This window comes from Leptinotarsa decemlineata, unplaced genomic scaffold (assembly GCF_025532065.1).
Source record: "Leptinotarsa decemlineata unplaced genomic scaffold, Ldec_3_MD MMD2_tig00026340_RagTag_RagTag, whole genome shotgun sequence".
Taxonomy (NCBI): domain Eukaryota; kingdom Metazoa; phylum Arthropoda; class Insecta; order Coleoptera; family Chrysomelidae; genus Leptinotarsa; species Leptinotarsa decemlineata.
The window spans coordinates 16,906,143-16,923,185 of record NW_027412694.1 but is presented as its reverse complement, the minus strand read 5'-3'; the positions used below and the strand labels follow the sequence as shown (position 1 = coordinate 16,923,185).

At 33.2% G+C, this 17,043-nt stretch overlaps 1 protein-coding gene across 1 annotated transcript in view; it reads right to left on the bottom strand.

Annotated features, from left to right (window-relative positions):
• LOC111510741 (para-nitrobenzyl esterase) overlaps nucleotides 1-17,043 on the bottom strand; it is a 38,200-nt gene that overhangs the window by 1,380 nt on the left and 19,777 nt on the right. The window contains exons 5-10 of the mRNA XM_074183423.1: nucleotides 15,591-15,776; nucleotides 8,868-9,058; nucleotides 8,549-8,738; nucleotides 8,256-8,422; nucleotides 797-920; nucleotides 250-382 (exon numbers count right to left, since the gene is read on the bottom strand). Coding sequence (XP_074039524.1) covers nucleotides 250-382; nucleotides 797-920; nucleotides 8,256-8,422; nucleotides 8,549-8,738; nucleotides 8,868-9,058; nucleotides 15,591-15,776 — 991 coding nt within the window. The remainder of the gene's footprint in view (nucleotides 1-249; nucleotides 383-796; nucleotides 921-8,255; nucleotides 8,423-8,548; nucleotides 8,739-8,867; nucleotides 9,059-15,590; nucleotides 15,777-17,043) is intronic.

The following is a 17,043-nucleotide window of genomic DNA, read 5'->3' as shown; positions in this document are numbered from 1 at the left end:
TTCACACTAATAGTTAACAAGAGGACTCCGACTCAACGTGTCAAATGACACGTCAAAAGATTACTTCGACCACGCCAGTGAAGATGACTGCCGCAGTTGCAGTTGAAACGTTTGGAGATCACAACCAGAGAAGACCACGACAAAACTTGGAAGCCAATTTAAACAATCACTTATTACTTTCAACAGAACGCTTCATATCAATTGGGGATACAAATTGACGTAATATGCTGAATTTTCATTGGTACTCACTGATATTTAATGAAATTAGTCCATAATTTTAGGGTACGCTGACGCATAACGTTGTCGAATTCTGTCACATCTGGAAAACCAGTTACGTCCCAAATGTATACCATCTCGTAAGAATGGCCCACATTTCCGGTATCTAAAATTCAAATAATTTGTCATCAGTTTGCGTTTGTTTGTTATTTAAAATTCTGTTAGGATGGCTTCTTATACCATGAATCAAAATGAACCACGACTTCATAATGAATAATTATGTTGAACTATTTCATGTGATCAGAGATGAGGCAATTTTTTTCACAATTTCAATCATTATTTGATTTTTGAGAGAAGAGCTTTTTGGCATTCATTTTCTTTCAAAACACTGATCTGTCCTGAAAATATATTCCTATATTTCACATTTATAAAAATGTTGTACCCTTATCACTGATGATTCACCTCGAACTGATTTATTATATTGGATGTAGACTCAATATTTGAGTCATTTTTGAAAGTTCATCAGTGACATGAATAAATATTCAATCAATCAATCATTTATTGATCCCAAGAAACTCACCAGGAAACTTCTTTTTTTGTCGGTCTCCTCCGTATGAATATTGATACAGGTAGGTTGGAACATATCGAGATGTAATATCTGCATGACGGATCACACCCCTGGTAATCAAACTATCAGAAGCAAACTGAAAATGAGACAAAAAATGAGAAAAATAGTTGAAACTAGTATAAGGGAGTGTTATAAGCAATATTTAACTCAAACCGAAATTAATATTACGTCAGATGTAAATGCATTTTGGACATTTGTCAACAAAAAGAGATCTAATAATAGTACAAAAAGGGATAACTTTTATTTAAATGGTGTTCACATACAGACAAGTCAAGTTGCTCATGATTTTGCACAAAATTTTTCATCCATCTATACAGCACAAAAATCAGATTATAATAAGAAATTCACGGAAGGTCGTATCGCAAACGATATAATTCGGTTAAACTCAATTGACGAACAGGATTTTCGATTAGCTGTAAAAAAATTGAAACCAAAGAAATCTGCTGGAGTTGACCATAAACCACCATATGTACTGAAAGCATGTTCTGAATGGTTGGAATTTCCACTACTATTCATTTATAATCTAGCTCTAGCAATTGAAAAGGAAGAGTTTCCAATGATTTGGAAGTCAGCCATATGTGTACCCATTTACAAATCCGGGGACAAAAACGAAATCACTAATTATAGGGAAATTTCCATAATATGCGCACCGGCAAAGTTGTTTGAGAAAATCACATACAACAAAATTTATTTTCATACTCAAAATATCATTTATGAGTGGCAACATGGATTTTTTAATGAAAAATCTATAAATACAGATTTATTCCTATTCACCAATGATGTTTACAAAACTTTTGAGAATGAACAGCAACTTGATACGATTTATACAGACTTCTCGAAAGCTTTCGATGAAGTTGATCATGACAAATTGCTTTCAAAACTCAACCATAGAATCAACCATGGTTGAATCAATAACTATCTCCAGAATCATAACTTTGTAGAAAGATATAATGGTATTTACTCTGATCCCTATGAAATCAACTCGGGTGTCCCACAGGGATTAAACCTGAAGCCTTTGGTGTTTGTTTTAGTTATCAATGATCTAACATCATTTTTACATTTTTCTAAAGGGCTTCTTTTTGCAGATGATTTCAAATGCTTTAAGAAAAGTACCTAATAGAAATAACTGCTTAAATGCAATAGGTGATCCCACTTATGTCCAGTTAATTCTATTAAGTACTTTTCTCGGTTTTCCTCATTTTGTCTTCAATCGAGGACCACCTGCTCGGTACTGACGATGCCCAATAGGCTGAAACAGCTGTCTACCGGTGGCTCTTTAATTGAAATCAATATGAGAATGATCAGAATTCTATTCTATATATATATATATATATATATATATATATATATATATATATATATATATATATATATATATACATATATATATATATATATATATATATATATATATATATATATATATATATATATATATATATATATATATATATATATATATATATATATATATATATATATATATATATATATATATATATATATATATATATGTATGTTTTTTTGTATGGCGTGTGTTGCGAGGTTTGATTTATATACTATTGAATTAATGTATGCCTGTGCTAATTGTACCTTTGGATTAGTTTTTTCTTGGTTTGGCCAACATAGAATTCGTTGCAGTCCAAGCATTGTATAATATATATCCCGTTTTGATCTTTGTCTTCTTTTTTTTCATAGTTGTTTATTTTTTGTGTTATCTTCGTGTTCGGCTTGTATGTGATGTTGATGTTCAGTGGTTTGAAGATGTTTGAATCACGATCCAACCACAAAATATGAAAGACAAATTAATAGCCTAATAAAATCCAACAAACAGATCTTTAACAACAAAGCATTGAACAGATACACAGTCAACAATCCAAAAGCACCAAAACTCAACGCACAGATAAAGATACATAAGGAAAATAAACCTATAAGACCGGTTATCAATTTCACCAAAAATTTCAAATTTAAAATAAAAATTTCAAAAATCATAGCCGACGAACTGAAAAACAGAATCAACAGAAACAACGACCACAGCATCAAAAATTCAATGAAACTCACAGACAGAATCTCTACGACAAATGTCAGCCCGAACACTAAACTGTTCTCGTCCGACATAAAAAACATGTACTCCAACATACCAGTCAACGAAAGTATGAACATCATATCTGAGAAACTAAAACACCAAAACATAGACAAAACCTACATTAACCAAATGGAACACAGTCTAAATACAATACTTAATCAAAATTATTCCGAGTCTGAAGGGAAAGTTTATAAACAAACAGATGGACTAGCGATGGGATCCCCACTATCTAGCATTATATCCGAAATATACCTGCAAACCATAGATGAGAAAATCTTAACAACAATAAACACACATGATGAAAAAGGAGAATGGTTCAGATACGTTGACGATGGACTGTACATATCACAAAACAATGAAATAAGAATAGAACAAATAAAAAAAGAAATAACCGAAATATATATATATATATATATATATATATATATATATATATATATATATATATATATATATATATTAGTTTCTTGATGAAAATTAGTAACACTGTCCATGATGATAATTACACAATTTTCACAAACATTTTTCTGTATCTGTACAGTAGGGAGGGTGAGTGTGGGCACTTAGGCCACATGTGACCCATTGTACATCCTCCCAAGGAGTTGTTATCCTAGGTCATCATCCATCCTGTCCTTTCCAGGAAGGTGGAGAGGTCTCTGGGAGACATCTCCATTATATCGGAAGGTGTTGGCCAAGACTCGCCGAACACACACTCTCTTATTGATGATAACTCCGGACACTCGCAGAGGACTTGCCTGAGAGTTTCATCTTCCTGTTCACACATCCTGCATAGAGGTGTGTCTACTAGCCCTACATTATGGATGTGTTTTTTTAGTTGACAGTTAATACACATTTTTTCTTCTAGACGGTTTCGCAAATTTCTTAGTTATGAAGAATGTCGCACATAGTGTTGAAATCGTGATCGTTCTCCAAATGGTGGCCCGCATAAGGTCAATTGGTCTTCTGCAGTTCAGAACTTTTTTTATGTTCAGTGAATCTCGTTTAAAGATTTAAAATTTTTTGAAGTTCTTCCTGCATATATACTTTAGGGTATGATTCACATGTTAGTTTGTAGACCCCTGTTCTGTTAGCATTGTCAATTTGTGATTGGTTGTCCTCAATATGTAGGTGATAACATAAGTACTTAACTCAATTGAGTATTTGAATTGTGTTTATCTGTGACAATGTGGGTACGCTAATTTCAAAACCGGTGGGTAATCTAGATGGATTTGATCATTCAACAGGTTGCACCCGTGATGTTGAAGCTCACGAATTTCTGAGGATTCCAAATGAGATTCCAATTTTTGCTCACATAGTGCAAAATTTCCGTGTCGTTCAGAATCGGGATGGTTGCATTCCAAGGAATGCTTCGAAAACGTCGAAACATTTTTACCTAGTCTGAAGAATGAAGAACCTTTCAAGTTCATCATATCGTTTTAAGGAATTTAGATCACATTGCCCCACATAAACACTATTACACTCCGGACACTTGAGCTTATAAACTCTAGATTTCTCCATCTTGTCCATTTCATCTTTGACATCGGAAAAGAAATTAGATAACCTTGCATGTGGTCTAAATGCCACTTCTTGACGAAGCTGATTGGTTTATATGAGTGAGTGATCTTTCAGGTCAGATGGTAAGACTGGTTTTATCAAACTCTGAAAACCTGATTCGGCCCACAGCGAGAAATAAAAGGTTCTTCAAACCAATCAATCAATTAAATTGAGTACCTATGGTATCATCTGCAAGGGTAATGTTATCATTCATTTTCAGTTTCGTCCCTACTAGACGAAACTGCAGTACCTTCAGTCACAAATAAAAGTGATGAAAAATAAATTTTGATTTCTCATAATTATGAAAGTTCGTGAACTACTCGAACCTGGAAATCATCAACTTGACATTTATTTGGATTTCCATTTCGCCTGTAACAGATTCGTACCAGAGCCTGGCATCCGCTTCTGTGGTGAAAAATATGTTTGTATTTCAACGTACCTACAGTTTTCGTCTCCAGCAACCATGCCTAGCCGGGTCTAATATCGAAATACCTGAAGAACACAGGAAGTTGTTTCTCCAACACGCAGATGTCTCTGTTGATTAATAACAACTTCATCTCGAGAATACTGCCCCAAACAAAATATAGGTAAGTAGTACACTAATTGAGGTTTTCTTGAGAGAGGTCTTGAATATTTCGAAGCAATTTTGATGGGGTTTGATAAATGTATGATGAATCGGCCGATACTTGGTAAACATCTATAATTAACGTTTTCAAAAAACACTTGATTGTGATATTTTCACAAAATATTCAGAAGAGAAAAGTTTGGAACTCAATTTTGTAGAATGTTGAGAAATCAATAATTTCAAAACTCCGGGTAATTTACTGAATGATCGATTTGAATTGAATAACTTCCCATTACTGAATATTTTTTCAAATCTGGAAACTGGTACATAAGCTCAGCTGGTACTTGAAATATAGATACTTTTAGGTAAGTAATTTTAAAATTAGGTATAATAATATAATAATAATATTCTATTTGCACATAAATCACACATTATACATAATATTATATGATGATATAGATGAAAATATATAAGATGAGAATATATTAAAATTCAGTACTTATATCATAGTTAGTGGAAGTAACATCATCAATAATTATATAAAAATTCAATAATAATATAGTTACAAACATGAAAATAGATATTGACAAAGAATATATAAAATGAAAGTGGAGTGAAAATTTAACACTTATATATAGTGCGTGGAACTAAATGACATCAATGATAATGTAATATGCTATGCAAACAAAACGGTACCCACAAAGTCGTGACTGTCTGTGATGACCATATCGTTCAATTTCTATTACATAAAATCAATGAATGTTTCCTGTTATATATACATATATAACCCTTTTTCATTTCATTTCCTATTACAAATTAACTGTTACATTCAATCAACCTATGTATTTCCGATCATTTTGTGTTCGGTAAGTATTTTTTAGATTTCTCATAAATTTGTTAAATATCCTTACCCTTTTTATTTCATGCGGCAAACTTGGAGGGACATGCTGTTCCAAAGGCTGCCATACACTGCAATGTTTCCCGACAATTTTAACCGTGGCGAGTACAATTGTGCGTGCAAAATTGCAGTGTGTGGCGTAAGTACTGACAATCTTATTCAGCAATTTGAATTACGGTCGCCACCATAATTTTACACGTACGTGCCAATAGGTTCGTGCAAGTCGACGTGTGTGCATAGCAATCTTAACCGTCATTCATCGACAGCGAAAACTCTTCAAAAAAGGGTGTGTTTCTAGCAAAAATAATTCAAACATGAATACAAGAGCTTGGAGCAAAGATTTTGTAATAGAGTTTATTGAGTTATATAGAAGTACAGTATAGAAGAAAGTACAGCAGGTAGACCCTGATGCGACGGAGGAGAGTGTTAAAAAGAAAATAGATTCCATAAGAGGATCACTAAGAAAAGAAACGAAGAAAGTAATAGATATCAAAAAATCCGGCGTAGGAAGTGACGCAGTATATGAGCCACATTTGTGGTATTTTACATATTTCCAGTTTTTAGAGGACCAAGAAGTTTCGCGTCAGAGCCAATCCAATATTGAAAGTGATCAGGAACTAACAGAACACGAACATTTACAACATGTGATAATAAAAATATATGGGGTATTTTCTATGTTTATGAAAGGAATTGTTCATTTTTTTTTGGAAATAAACCAAATATTTATTTGTTAATTTTAATACCAACGAATTGAACAGTTATTAGGGTTCTCACAGTTTGAACATGTTGGAGATAAAAAAAAATATGTTAATGTTTATGTTATAAATTTACACTCATGAGAAGGTAACTGTGTTAACTTCTTTTTTCAGATTTTCAACCCGAACTCGGTGAAATTGTTACACATTTGAAATGGTTAAACTGAAAATAAGGTGATTTCAAAGAAGTATAATAACAAAATTTTTTTATAGACAAAGAGCGAAGCTCGACAATGTGGTAACGTTGAAACTAAGATTGTTTGAAGGTGCTTGACAATGTTTCTGTATAAGAAGAAATATTCAGGACTACCATTGTCTGTTTTTTTCAATTTTGCCTTTTTTATCACTAATGCCGCTGCCACTGCCACTTTATGTGCTCGTTTCATCGTGTCGCTGTCCAAACTCCAAACTACCTGCGAACTGGCTTTGTGACCTGGCAGTGTATGAACGCTTCATCCCTACAATTTTGCACGCACAATTTTACTCGCCAAGGTTAAAATTGTCGGGCAACATTGCAGTGTATGGCGGCCTTTTGAAAATTATCCGCTTTCCTTCTCGTATCGTAGGTATATTCTAGTTTGAAAAGGTATGATTTGTGTTTGAATGCAAAGCAGGTTGCTTTGAAAAAATAATGTTGTCGAATATCAAATACCTTGGATTCGGAATATAAAGTTTCTGAAGAGTATCGATTTGGTTTTTTCAGCGTAATTTTCAGGAATGTTCTTTGAAGCACTTCCAGATTCTTAATATGCTCTTTCAGTGCACTATTCCAACCAATTATACTATAAGTTATTCTGGATTCAACTAGCGCATGATAAATAATTTTAAGATGTTTATCATCAAAAAATTTTCGCAGGAATTTGTATCGATAGAAAATACGTATATAAATTATTCATATATGCATACCTATATATTGCATATTAGGATTCCTAAAATGAAGTCTACTACTACTACTTCTTTCACCAGAAGATCTGTTAACATTCTGCATTGGATATTCAGAATATAGTTAGTAAAGACACGCCCCTGTATGGCGAAACACGTGTTGCGTTTTTGCAAAACTCTTTAGAGAAAATCTTACAATGAATTGTTTTTGGAAACGTTGTTTGATAAGTGGGATATGGAACCTCAGGTGTAAAAAAAATTATTGAAAAATCGTTTTTTCTCACGCGAAGCAAAGTCCTGTCTTTCGAAACGTGTTTCGCTAAAAAAGTTACTATTATCAGAAGATGACTATGACCGGTTTCAGTCAACATATTTCACTTGATTCACATAAAACTTTTGCTGAAATCATTTCGTCCAATAGGGCAAACCGTATGAAAATCCGTTCGGTAGTTTTTGTATTCACTGCGTTCAGATAGAGAAAAGCAAAAATTAACTTTTTTTTTATAATACGTAGTGATTCCATACAATAAATCTCTTCCAATATCAAATTCAAGACAGCTTGTTCAAGTAGAACTTTCTCAATACCAACAATACTTTTCCATCTACCTTTACTAATATTAAAATTGAAATGATCATAGAAAAATTATTGCGGAGGAGCAGTCGTTACTTACTCGAACTAATGCACCCAAGTCTCTTGCAAATGGAGTATTTTCAGTATAAAGTTTCCATATTTCATTTCCCACAATACTTCTGTTATGGGCATCTAAATGTAATTTATCATTTACCATCAGACTTGGATCAGAATCGAACAATTGAGCAATTTCTTCGAGGGGTACACCTGAAGCAATTTCATTATAAGTCAAATCCACATACAATATTCACATTCATGAAAAAAGACAAGAAACTTCAATGAGATCCATTTGATGTCGAGAATGAACATAAAATTTGATGAAGCCCATATTACCTGGCAAGAAGGATAACGCTTCTTCGTCAGTGAAACCTATCAGAATTGAAACATTTTTGAATTCCCCATTCTGTAGATTATCGTACATTGGCTCTGAAATGTACGCATCGGGCAAGTTGCTGCTTTCGATTATCGGACACCAAATCAATTCCTTCAATACAACATAGTCGACATTTCCGTCAAATGAGATCTGAATTTGAAATTTGGAAGCTATTATTTCATTCTCTAATTCATCTACGACTAGAATGTCATATCGTTCATGACGAGATTGACTTCATAATAATCGAACATAAGGAAAATCATCAACTATTCTACTCACCTGAGCTGCAGCTGCCAAGATTTCATCTGTTGTGGTATTCATTAAAAGTGCCAACAAATTCTTTGAATCCATAACATCAAGCGAATTATTCAAAATATTACCAAGTTTGAAAGCATATTTATCTGGATTTTCCTGAAATCCTATGGTGTTGATAGCTGCACCACTTTGCAATATTACATTTCGAAAGAGACCTGAAACTTTTTCAAGTTAATATTTTCTTTGAAATAACTTGTACACTGGGAATAATATAGTTTCAACCTCGGCATAAGAGACAAACAGCCATATTAACTTCGGCATGAGATATACGTCAGCAAATTGACCTTGTTATGGGAAATAGTCAGCTATGATTCAGTGCAAAGCTTCATTTCTAACTTGTCTCGAAAAATACCAGTCGTAGGGTGTCCGTGAATACAGATAATCCAAGGTCAAAAGTCAAAAAATCGATTATTTACATATTTATTGCCAATATCCCGTTTCCTATGGGTTTTACGACATTTGTATTCATCAATTCTGAAGTCTATAATGCTATTCACGAATTAAAAAACTCTAATTGTGTCGATATCTATACTCTCAACAGTAAAATAATTGAGGCAATTTGCGATCTAATTGTAGAACCACTTACCTATTTCTACAATGCTCACATAAGTGAAGGAGTATTTCCAGATAAATTAAAAATCAGTAGGGTTATTCTAGTTTTTAAACATTCGACTGTCTCTCACCACCTACTACTTCATTAAATTAATGAATATGGGGTAAGAGGTCTGGCTCTCTCCCTTCTCACATCGTATTTACAAAATCGAAAGCATGTCGACCTAGGAGACAATGAAACGTCTAATTTAGAGCCTATAGCAAACGATGTTACGCAAGGATCTGTGCTGGGATCTCTCCTATATATAATAGTTATTAATGACCTTTTCTTCCAAGTTCTGCCCCATAAATGTGTTGTTTATGCCGATGACACATCTATTGTCTGCTCAGACGAAAATTGCAAAAATTTATTGAAACTCTCAAAACTTGCTGAAAGCCAAGCTGACAAATGGTTCAATTCGAATCTTCTCAACCTTAATATGGGGAAAACCCAGATACTGATATTTTTTTTCAATAACATGCTTTTGGAAGGTAAAACAGCCCAATTACTTGGTATAACTTCGGATGACTCCCTAAATTGGACATGTCATATTGATGAATTGAATACAAAATTATCCAAATATCTGTTTTTGTTGAGGAAATTCGTTCCTATTGACACTCTTCTTGCTGTCTATTATGCCTTTTTCTATTCGCTTATTAGCTACGGGACACTCCTTTGGGGTAATTATACTTGTGCTGGAAATATATTTGTAATACAAAACAAAGCAATAAGGATAATTTCTAATGCGTAATATCGGGACACATGTCATCCATTGTTCAAAAAATTGGAAATCATGACTCTTCCATCAATTTTCATTTTTCAGTCACTGCTGGAGTTACCTAAAATTAAGGGCATTTTTTCCCACTCCCACTTTAATAATTATGAAACACGTGGTGCTAATCTTATACGACCTGCTAAATTCAATCTGCAGAAATCTTCCAAGAATTCCTTAGATGTTAATAATAATAATAATAATAATAATAATAATAATAATTTTTATTTGCATTCAGTTCAATTACATGGTTCAATATAAACTTAAAACATATTTCAGAAAGGAAGAAAGTATATATATACACAAATATATATACATATACATATATACCCACACATATAAGCATATACATACATACACATATACACATATGTATACACACATATATACATATAAAAATAATAATAATAAAAACTGAAATGCAAAATGGAGTTGAAAACAATTTGAAAAAGTTCTAGTTCAACCCCAGTTTATATAAACATTGTAAATATAATTGTTCGCATGGAAATAATGTTTATTTTCATTTTAAAAATATTGCAGTATGAATAAATATTGTATAAATATTGTCTGTGGAAACATTGGGTTATTCATTCTTGGCCAAGAGACTGTCTCTCATTTTGTCTAGGAATAAATACAGTTTCATAGTACGAAGTGATGGGTCAATTTCATTATAAAGCTTGAAGACATTGTAGGTAAAGCTTCTTCAGAACAGAGAAGTTTTGTTAGGTGGAAGCGAGATATGACCCCTATGACGTAAATTGAGGTTATGAATATCTATCCTATATTTTATTTTATTGTAAAGATATGGGGGACACTGTTTAATGATTACTGCATGAGTTAAAATGAGAAAATGAAGTTTTCGACGATCTTGCATTTTTAACCATTTTGCGGATCTTAACTTGTGAGATATTGGATCATATTTGCGAATACCGTAGAACAATCCGAGACATGATTTCTGAATTTTTTCTATCCGATTAATATCGTTATGATCTAAGCATGGCCCATACAGTACGTCACAAAAGGTAAAGTGACTCAGGACAAGTGTATCACTTAACGTTGTTTTGAGTGATTGTGAAAGAGCATGTCTATGAGGGTAAAGCATTTTCAGTGAACAATAAGCCTTTTGAAGACAAGAGTTGATATGTTTCCTAAATCGAAGTTCTGTATCTAAGTGTAAACCTAAATTCCTTGCATCACTTGTAAATAGTAACTCTTCATTTTGAATTTTAATTCTCATAATAGTTTCAATGTGATGTCTGTTTTTTCCAAATATCATTACTTTGGACTTAAGTGCGTTGATTTTCAACTTATGCGCATGTGATACCTCTACTAATCGGTTTATATCTTCCGATATAACTTTTTGAGCCTCAAACCAATCTTCTGGAGCAAATGACTGATACAGCTGTCTCCACATATTGACTCCTGTCCTGTAGATAATCACATATAAGACTAATAGCACTGTCCGAAAAACCTATAAAGTGTAAAATAGAGAGTAAAATTTCGTGGTTGATCGTATCAAATGCTTTTGAATAATCTAAGAGAATAAGAACAGTTGTTTTTTCTGCATCTGTCTCTCTAATAATATCATCAACAATGCTAAGTAAGGCTGTAGCGCAACTGTGTCCCGGTCTGAACCCCGATTGTTCAGAAGGCAATATAGTAAATTTTTCAAGATGATGTCTTATCTGAAAGTTCATAATTTTTTCAATTACCTTCGACAGACATGGTAGTATACTAACCGGGCGGAGGTCATTGTAACTCAATATATCACTTTTCTTAGGCAATGGAATTATCCGTGACACTTTCCAGATATCAGGAAAAATACCTTCCAGTAAACAAGAATTGACAATATTTGTTAATACTGGTAGAATTGTTGGGCAGCAAAGTAATATCATTTCTAAGTTTATCAAGTCAGGACCAGTAGCTAGTGATTTCACTTCTAGCAAGCATTTATGAATTTCATCGACAGTAACTGTCGAAAAATGAAAGAGTTCCCTAAAATTCGATTTTTTGTTTTGAATATACTTGTTGAGCAAATTTTGTTCAGGTTCAGACTTATCCGATGATGACTGCATGAAGTGCTGATTTATTCTATTAGGGTTGTCAAGACATTCTGGTATAGATACAGTTGTTTTGCTGTGTATATTCAAATTTTGTAATCTTTTCCATAGAATTTTACTACCATTTTTGTTTCTTGCACTGAATTCTAAATAGCTTTTCTTTTCGTTACGGACAGCTATATTTACACGATTTCTGAGTTGTTTGTAATAGTTCCAATGACCTTCGTTCTGCAATTTCTTGTATTTACGGTAAGCTTTTTCCCTCAGTTCAATCATTTTTTTGATAACATCTGTAATCCAAGGAGGTTTTTGGTATTTGAATGAAATTGTTTTCAAGGGTGACAGTATGTCAAATATGTTCAATATCCGGTCGTTTACATAACTTACCTTGTGATTAATATCTTGAATATAAAAAACATTTTCAAATGGAGCATTTTGTATAATTTTTTTCAAGAGGGTTTCATCTATTCGTTTAAGATTTCTAAATGTAATTAATTTCTCACTTTGTTCTGATTTTCTGCCATCTAATCTACAGATTATGAGAGAATGATCTGAAATATTTGAAGCATCCCGTATATCCCAAGAGACACTAGATATATTCTTTGGAATCAAAATAATGTCAAGAAGGCTATTGGATGTCTTTGTTATTCGAGTTGGGGATTCAATGACCTGTTTCAAATTGAAAGACTCAACAATATCTAATAATGAGGCAGTTATCTGACTATTTAAATTTAAGCAATTTATATTGATATCACCCCCACAAATGAATGTATCACAAGATATCGTTAGTTCTGACAACAAATCCTCTAGACCATTAAAAAAATCAATCGTGTTGCTTTTCGGTGATCGATACAGTGACCCAACCTTATAAATTTGCTTGTTAAATCTAAATTGAACCCAAATTTGTTCCAGATAGTCACACGATTGATATTCCAAAATTTCAAATTTGAAAATATTTTTAAGATATTTTTTTAAGATGTTAATCTATACAATATTTCGCCAACTGTAGTCACGAACTTATCACAGACACGTTTTAAAAAGGGCATAAAAAATTTCTCATTGATGAAGGCATTTATAGTATAGATGAATATATTATGGCTGCTTCCATGGTAATGCCCGGATATATCTTTTAAGCGGAAGTGCGTGTAATGATATCTTTCACAATTTATTGTATTTTGTTATACAGTGCTGCTTATAATAATGTATTTGAAAAAAATTACGGTCCTCTTTTGGGTGCCTCCTCTTTTGGGTGCCTTGTGTTAATGTTTTTTCATTTTATTCAGGTATTATTCAATTTTGAATGTTTGACTTATCACCTGACTTGCTACAAATGTTTATTACATATACGTAGTCGAATAAACTATTTATCTATCTATCTATAAACTATCTATATATTTATCTATCTATCTATCTATCACTGTGATGTGAAGCATCAATACAAGTTTGCCCATATTTTTCCATTGGCTTTTCAAACTAACCAAACTCGGTGAGATTTTGATCCAATAACTTGAACATAATTCGATGTGGTTGTCGTCTTTCGGGATACAAGTTTGAATACATTTCCGATGTTCTAACACTGTTTCTATCGCATTTGTAATAAATTTTTATCATATCTCTCTCTTCTTCATTTGTGAAAACCATTTTTTGCCAAAAATTCAATGAAAAATGCAATAACAAAATGTCATTGAGAGTAACAAATTGAAAAGGAAATTTAGAAACATCAAAGTCGAAGCATATTATGATGTGAATTATTTTTTTTATATCTCCAATTTTTCGAAAATGAATGATAACTCATGATACGTCATTGAAAAGGTAAAATCTTGATGATGGTGGCCGGAAGACGAAACATAGGATATCAAATATAAAAACACCATAATGTAGCAGGGAGAATGTGGCAATGCAGAATATTTTCGAATCCTTCGAAAAATAAAGCCAGAATAAAATAAAAACCATTTTCCCAAATTTTAGTTTTTTTCTGGATACCTCCGGATATAATTGGAATTTCAGAACTTTCTCAACGGCATATTGTTAGTCAGGTAAATCCGTAACTTTGCCTTAGTTCAATCATCTTCGTATCTCTCATAGTTTCCGAAATCCAAATGGTGAGGATCGAATTTGAAACACACTGTTTATTCATCAATAATTTATAAACTTTATATGGCGATTGGTATTATAGGTTGACCTCGAATGATACTCTGAATAGTTGAACACTGCGCGCTTTCTCCAAATTGGTTTGACAAAAGTTGTGAAAAATTTTTTACTCTAGAATATTTATGATGTAAACAAATAGTATAAAATTCATAGCAAACAAGAATTCGCAATAAATTTGAATGAAATCGATTTTTTGACCTCTAACCTTGGAATATCTATAGTCGTGGACACCTTGGGTTTCTTTGAAAAATGAACTTTTGACTACTTTTATGCACAATGGAAATAATAGTAATTTTAGCACGCCCTGTATGATATGAAGTCGATTTCTTGATGTAATTTGAATATTTCGAGTTTGTTCAAACTATCATCAGAATATCAACTTTTCATGAATTGACAGTACTGATGTACTTACTTAATTTCAATTAAGGCTATGTTTTGGACCATTATCAACAAAAAAGTAATAAAATACCAGAGCGATTCCAAGAATGTATTAATATACGGGGTGTTCTATTCAAAAAAATTAAGTTGCTAGGACTTTTTGATGGAAGTGGCAACGCCGCAATGCTGAAAATATTTTAAATCGATATAACAGGTAAGGAAATGTGAGAGGTGCAATTTTCAGGAGAATGATGCTTTGCGTTTTCCAGAAACGTCTAACCTACCATCGACCGTGAGTCACGCTGTATTTTCACACTGAAGAAACTGTACTTGTGATGCACTGTTTGAAACTTTTGGTGAAATAATTAATATTGCTGTAGTTTTATCCCAACACCAAACGGTTATTTCGAAACCTTGACACGTGTTTCGATCACCAAGTGATCATCTTCAAAAGGAAGATTAAACTGTTCAAACTGTTGAATTTAATCTTCCCCTTGAAGATGATCACTTGATGATCGAAACATGTATCGAGGTGTTGAAATAACGGTTTTGTGTTGGGATAAAACTCCAGTAATATTCTGAAGAAACTGTTCAGATGTATTATTGCTGATTTATATCGACACGAATGTGTATTGGGTGGAATGAGAAATTATTATAATTCTCATTATTATTATTTTATGAATTATGCAGGTAACATCAATGTCAGAGATATAATAACTCAGAAGGACACTTACCTCCACTCTTTTTGCTGATCATATGATAACTCGATGAAATAGCTCCTGCACTTTGGCCACCAATAGTTACTTTATTAGGATCTCCGCCAAAAATATGTATGTTCTCTTGAACCCATTTCATAGCAAAATGTTGGTCTTTAAGACCCAAATTACCAGGAATGACCCCATCACTAGTAGCAAGAAATCCTAAAAAAGGAGGGTTTCCTACTGATATTTCAACTTTTCATGCTAGAAAGAATGAATCATAAAATGATGACTTTCCGGCAAGTCGAATACGAAATTAACCCATTAAGGACCCCGGGGTCGTTAACGACCCACTTCAGATTTTTATTGTCAAACCTAACTTCTTTTGCATAAACAAAAGATCAAAACTTATTTTCATATTAGCATTGTTTCCTTTTTGAATGCCGGGCGCTTGTTTTAGGGTTTTTGTGATTTTCTGGCTTCAGAGAAATTGTTGAAGATAGTATTTTTTTCTTGTGCGTGCGATGACTTCATATCGGAGCTGGTAAGTACCTTTTCCAGTATTCCATTGCTTATTTTGGTAAATTAGTACAATTATAAAAGATGTCTCACAAGTAAGGTTATAAGAAATCAAACTTCGATTGCGTGGTTGCCAAACTGCATGTTTTTTAGTGGGTCGTCAACGACCCCTTGGGCCTCAGAAGTTCTTGAATGTTTTTATTGATTATTTTTTTAGGAAGCGCCCACTCACAGCTGCTGAGCTTTTAGAGCAGATAGAGAAATTAGAGGCAGATGCTGTGATTCCAGACGGAATTGTGATATTACCACCTAATGATGGTGATGAGAGTGGCGAAGATTCAGGTGACGAAGACTGTAGGGATCCGGACCATCTCCGTGCAGCACAACTAAATGCTGAAGCAGAGTTGTTTTATGACAATTTCAACCCCGCAGAAGAAAGCAAAGAAGCCGCAGAAGTAATTCAGGAGACAATTCAACCCTCTACTTCTAAAAACTGTGAATCATAATATTGGAAACTTCATTTTTTCACAAACATTGCCAAAAATTGCAGATTTCAAATGGCAAGCACCAGGTGATTTCCAGAAAAATGAAACCAATACTGATTTTAAATTTTGTCAGCCCCTAACTGTTTCCATAGAGAGTGATCCTTTAGATTTTTTCGAACTATTTTTGACCCCAGAAATCATTGAAAATTTAGTAAGATTCTCATGCTTGTATGCTGCGAAAAGAAATGAAGCAGGATTTCAGTTGGATGTTGGCGATATGTACACCTACATAGGAATTCTCTTTTTGAGTGGATATGCTCCATTACCACGAATAACAATGTATTGGGAAACAAACGAAGATGTTCATAATCCTCTGGTGGCCAAGTTTATGCGCAGAAATCGTTTTTTTGAAATATCTTCTAATTTGCATGCAGCAGATAACGATAACTTGCCTCAAAACGATAAGTTTGCCAAAGTAAGATATC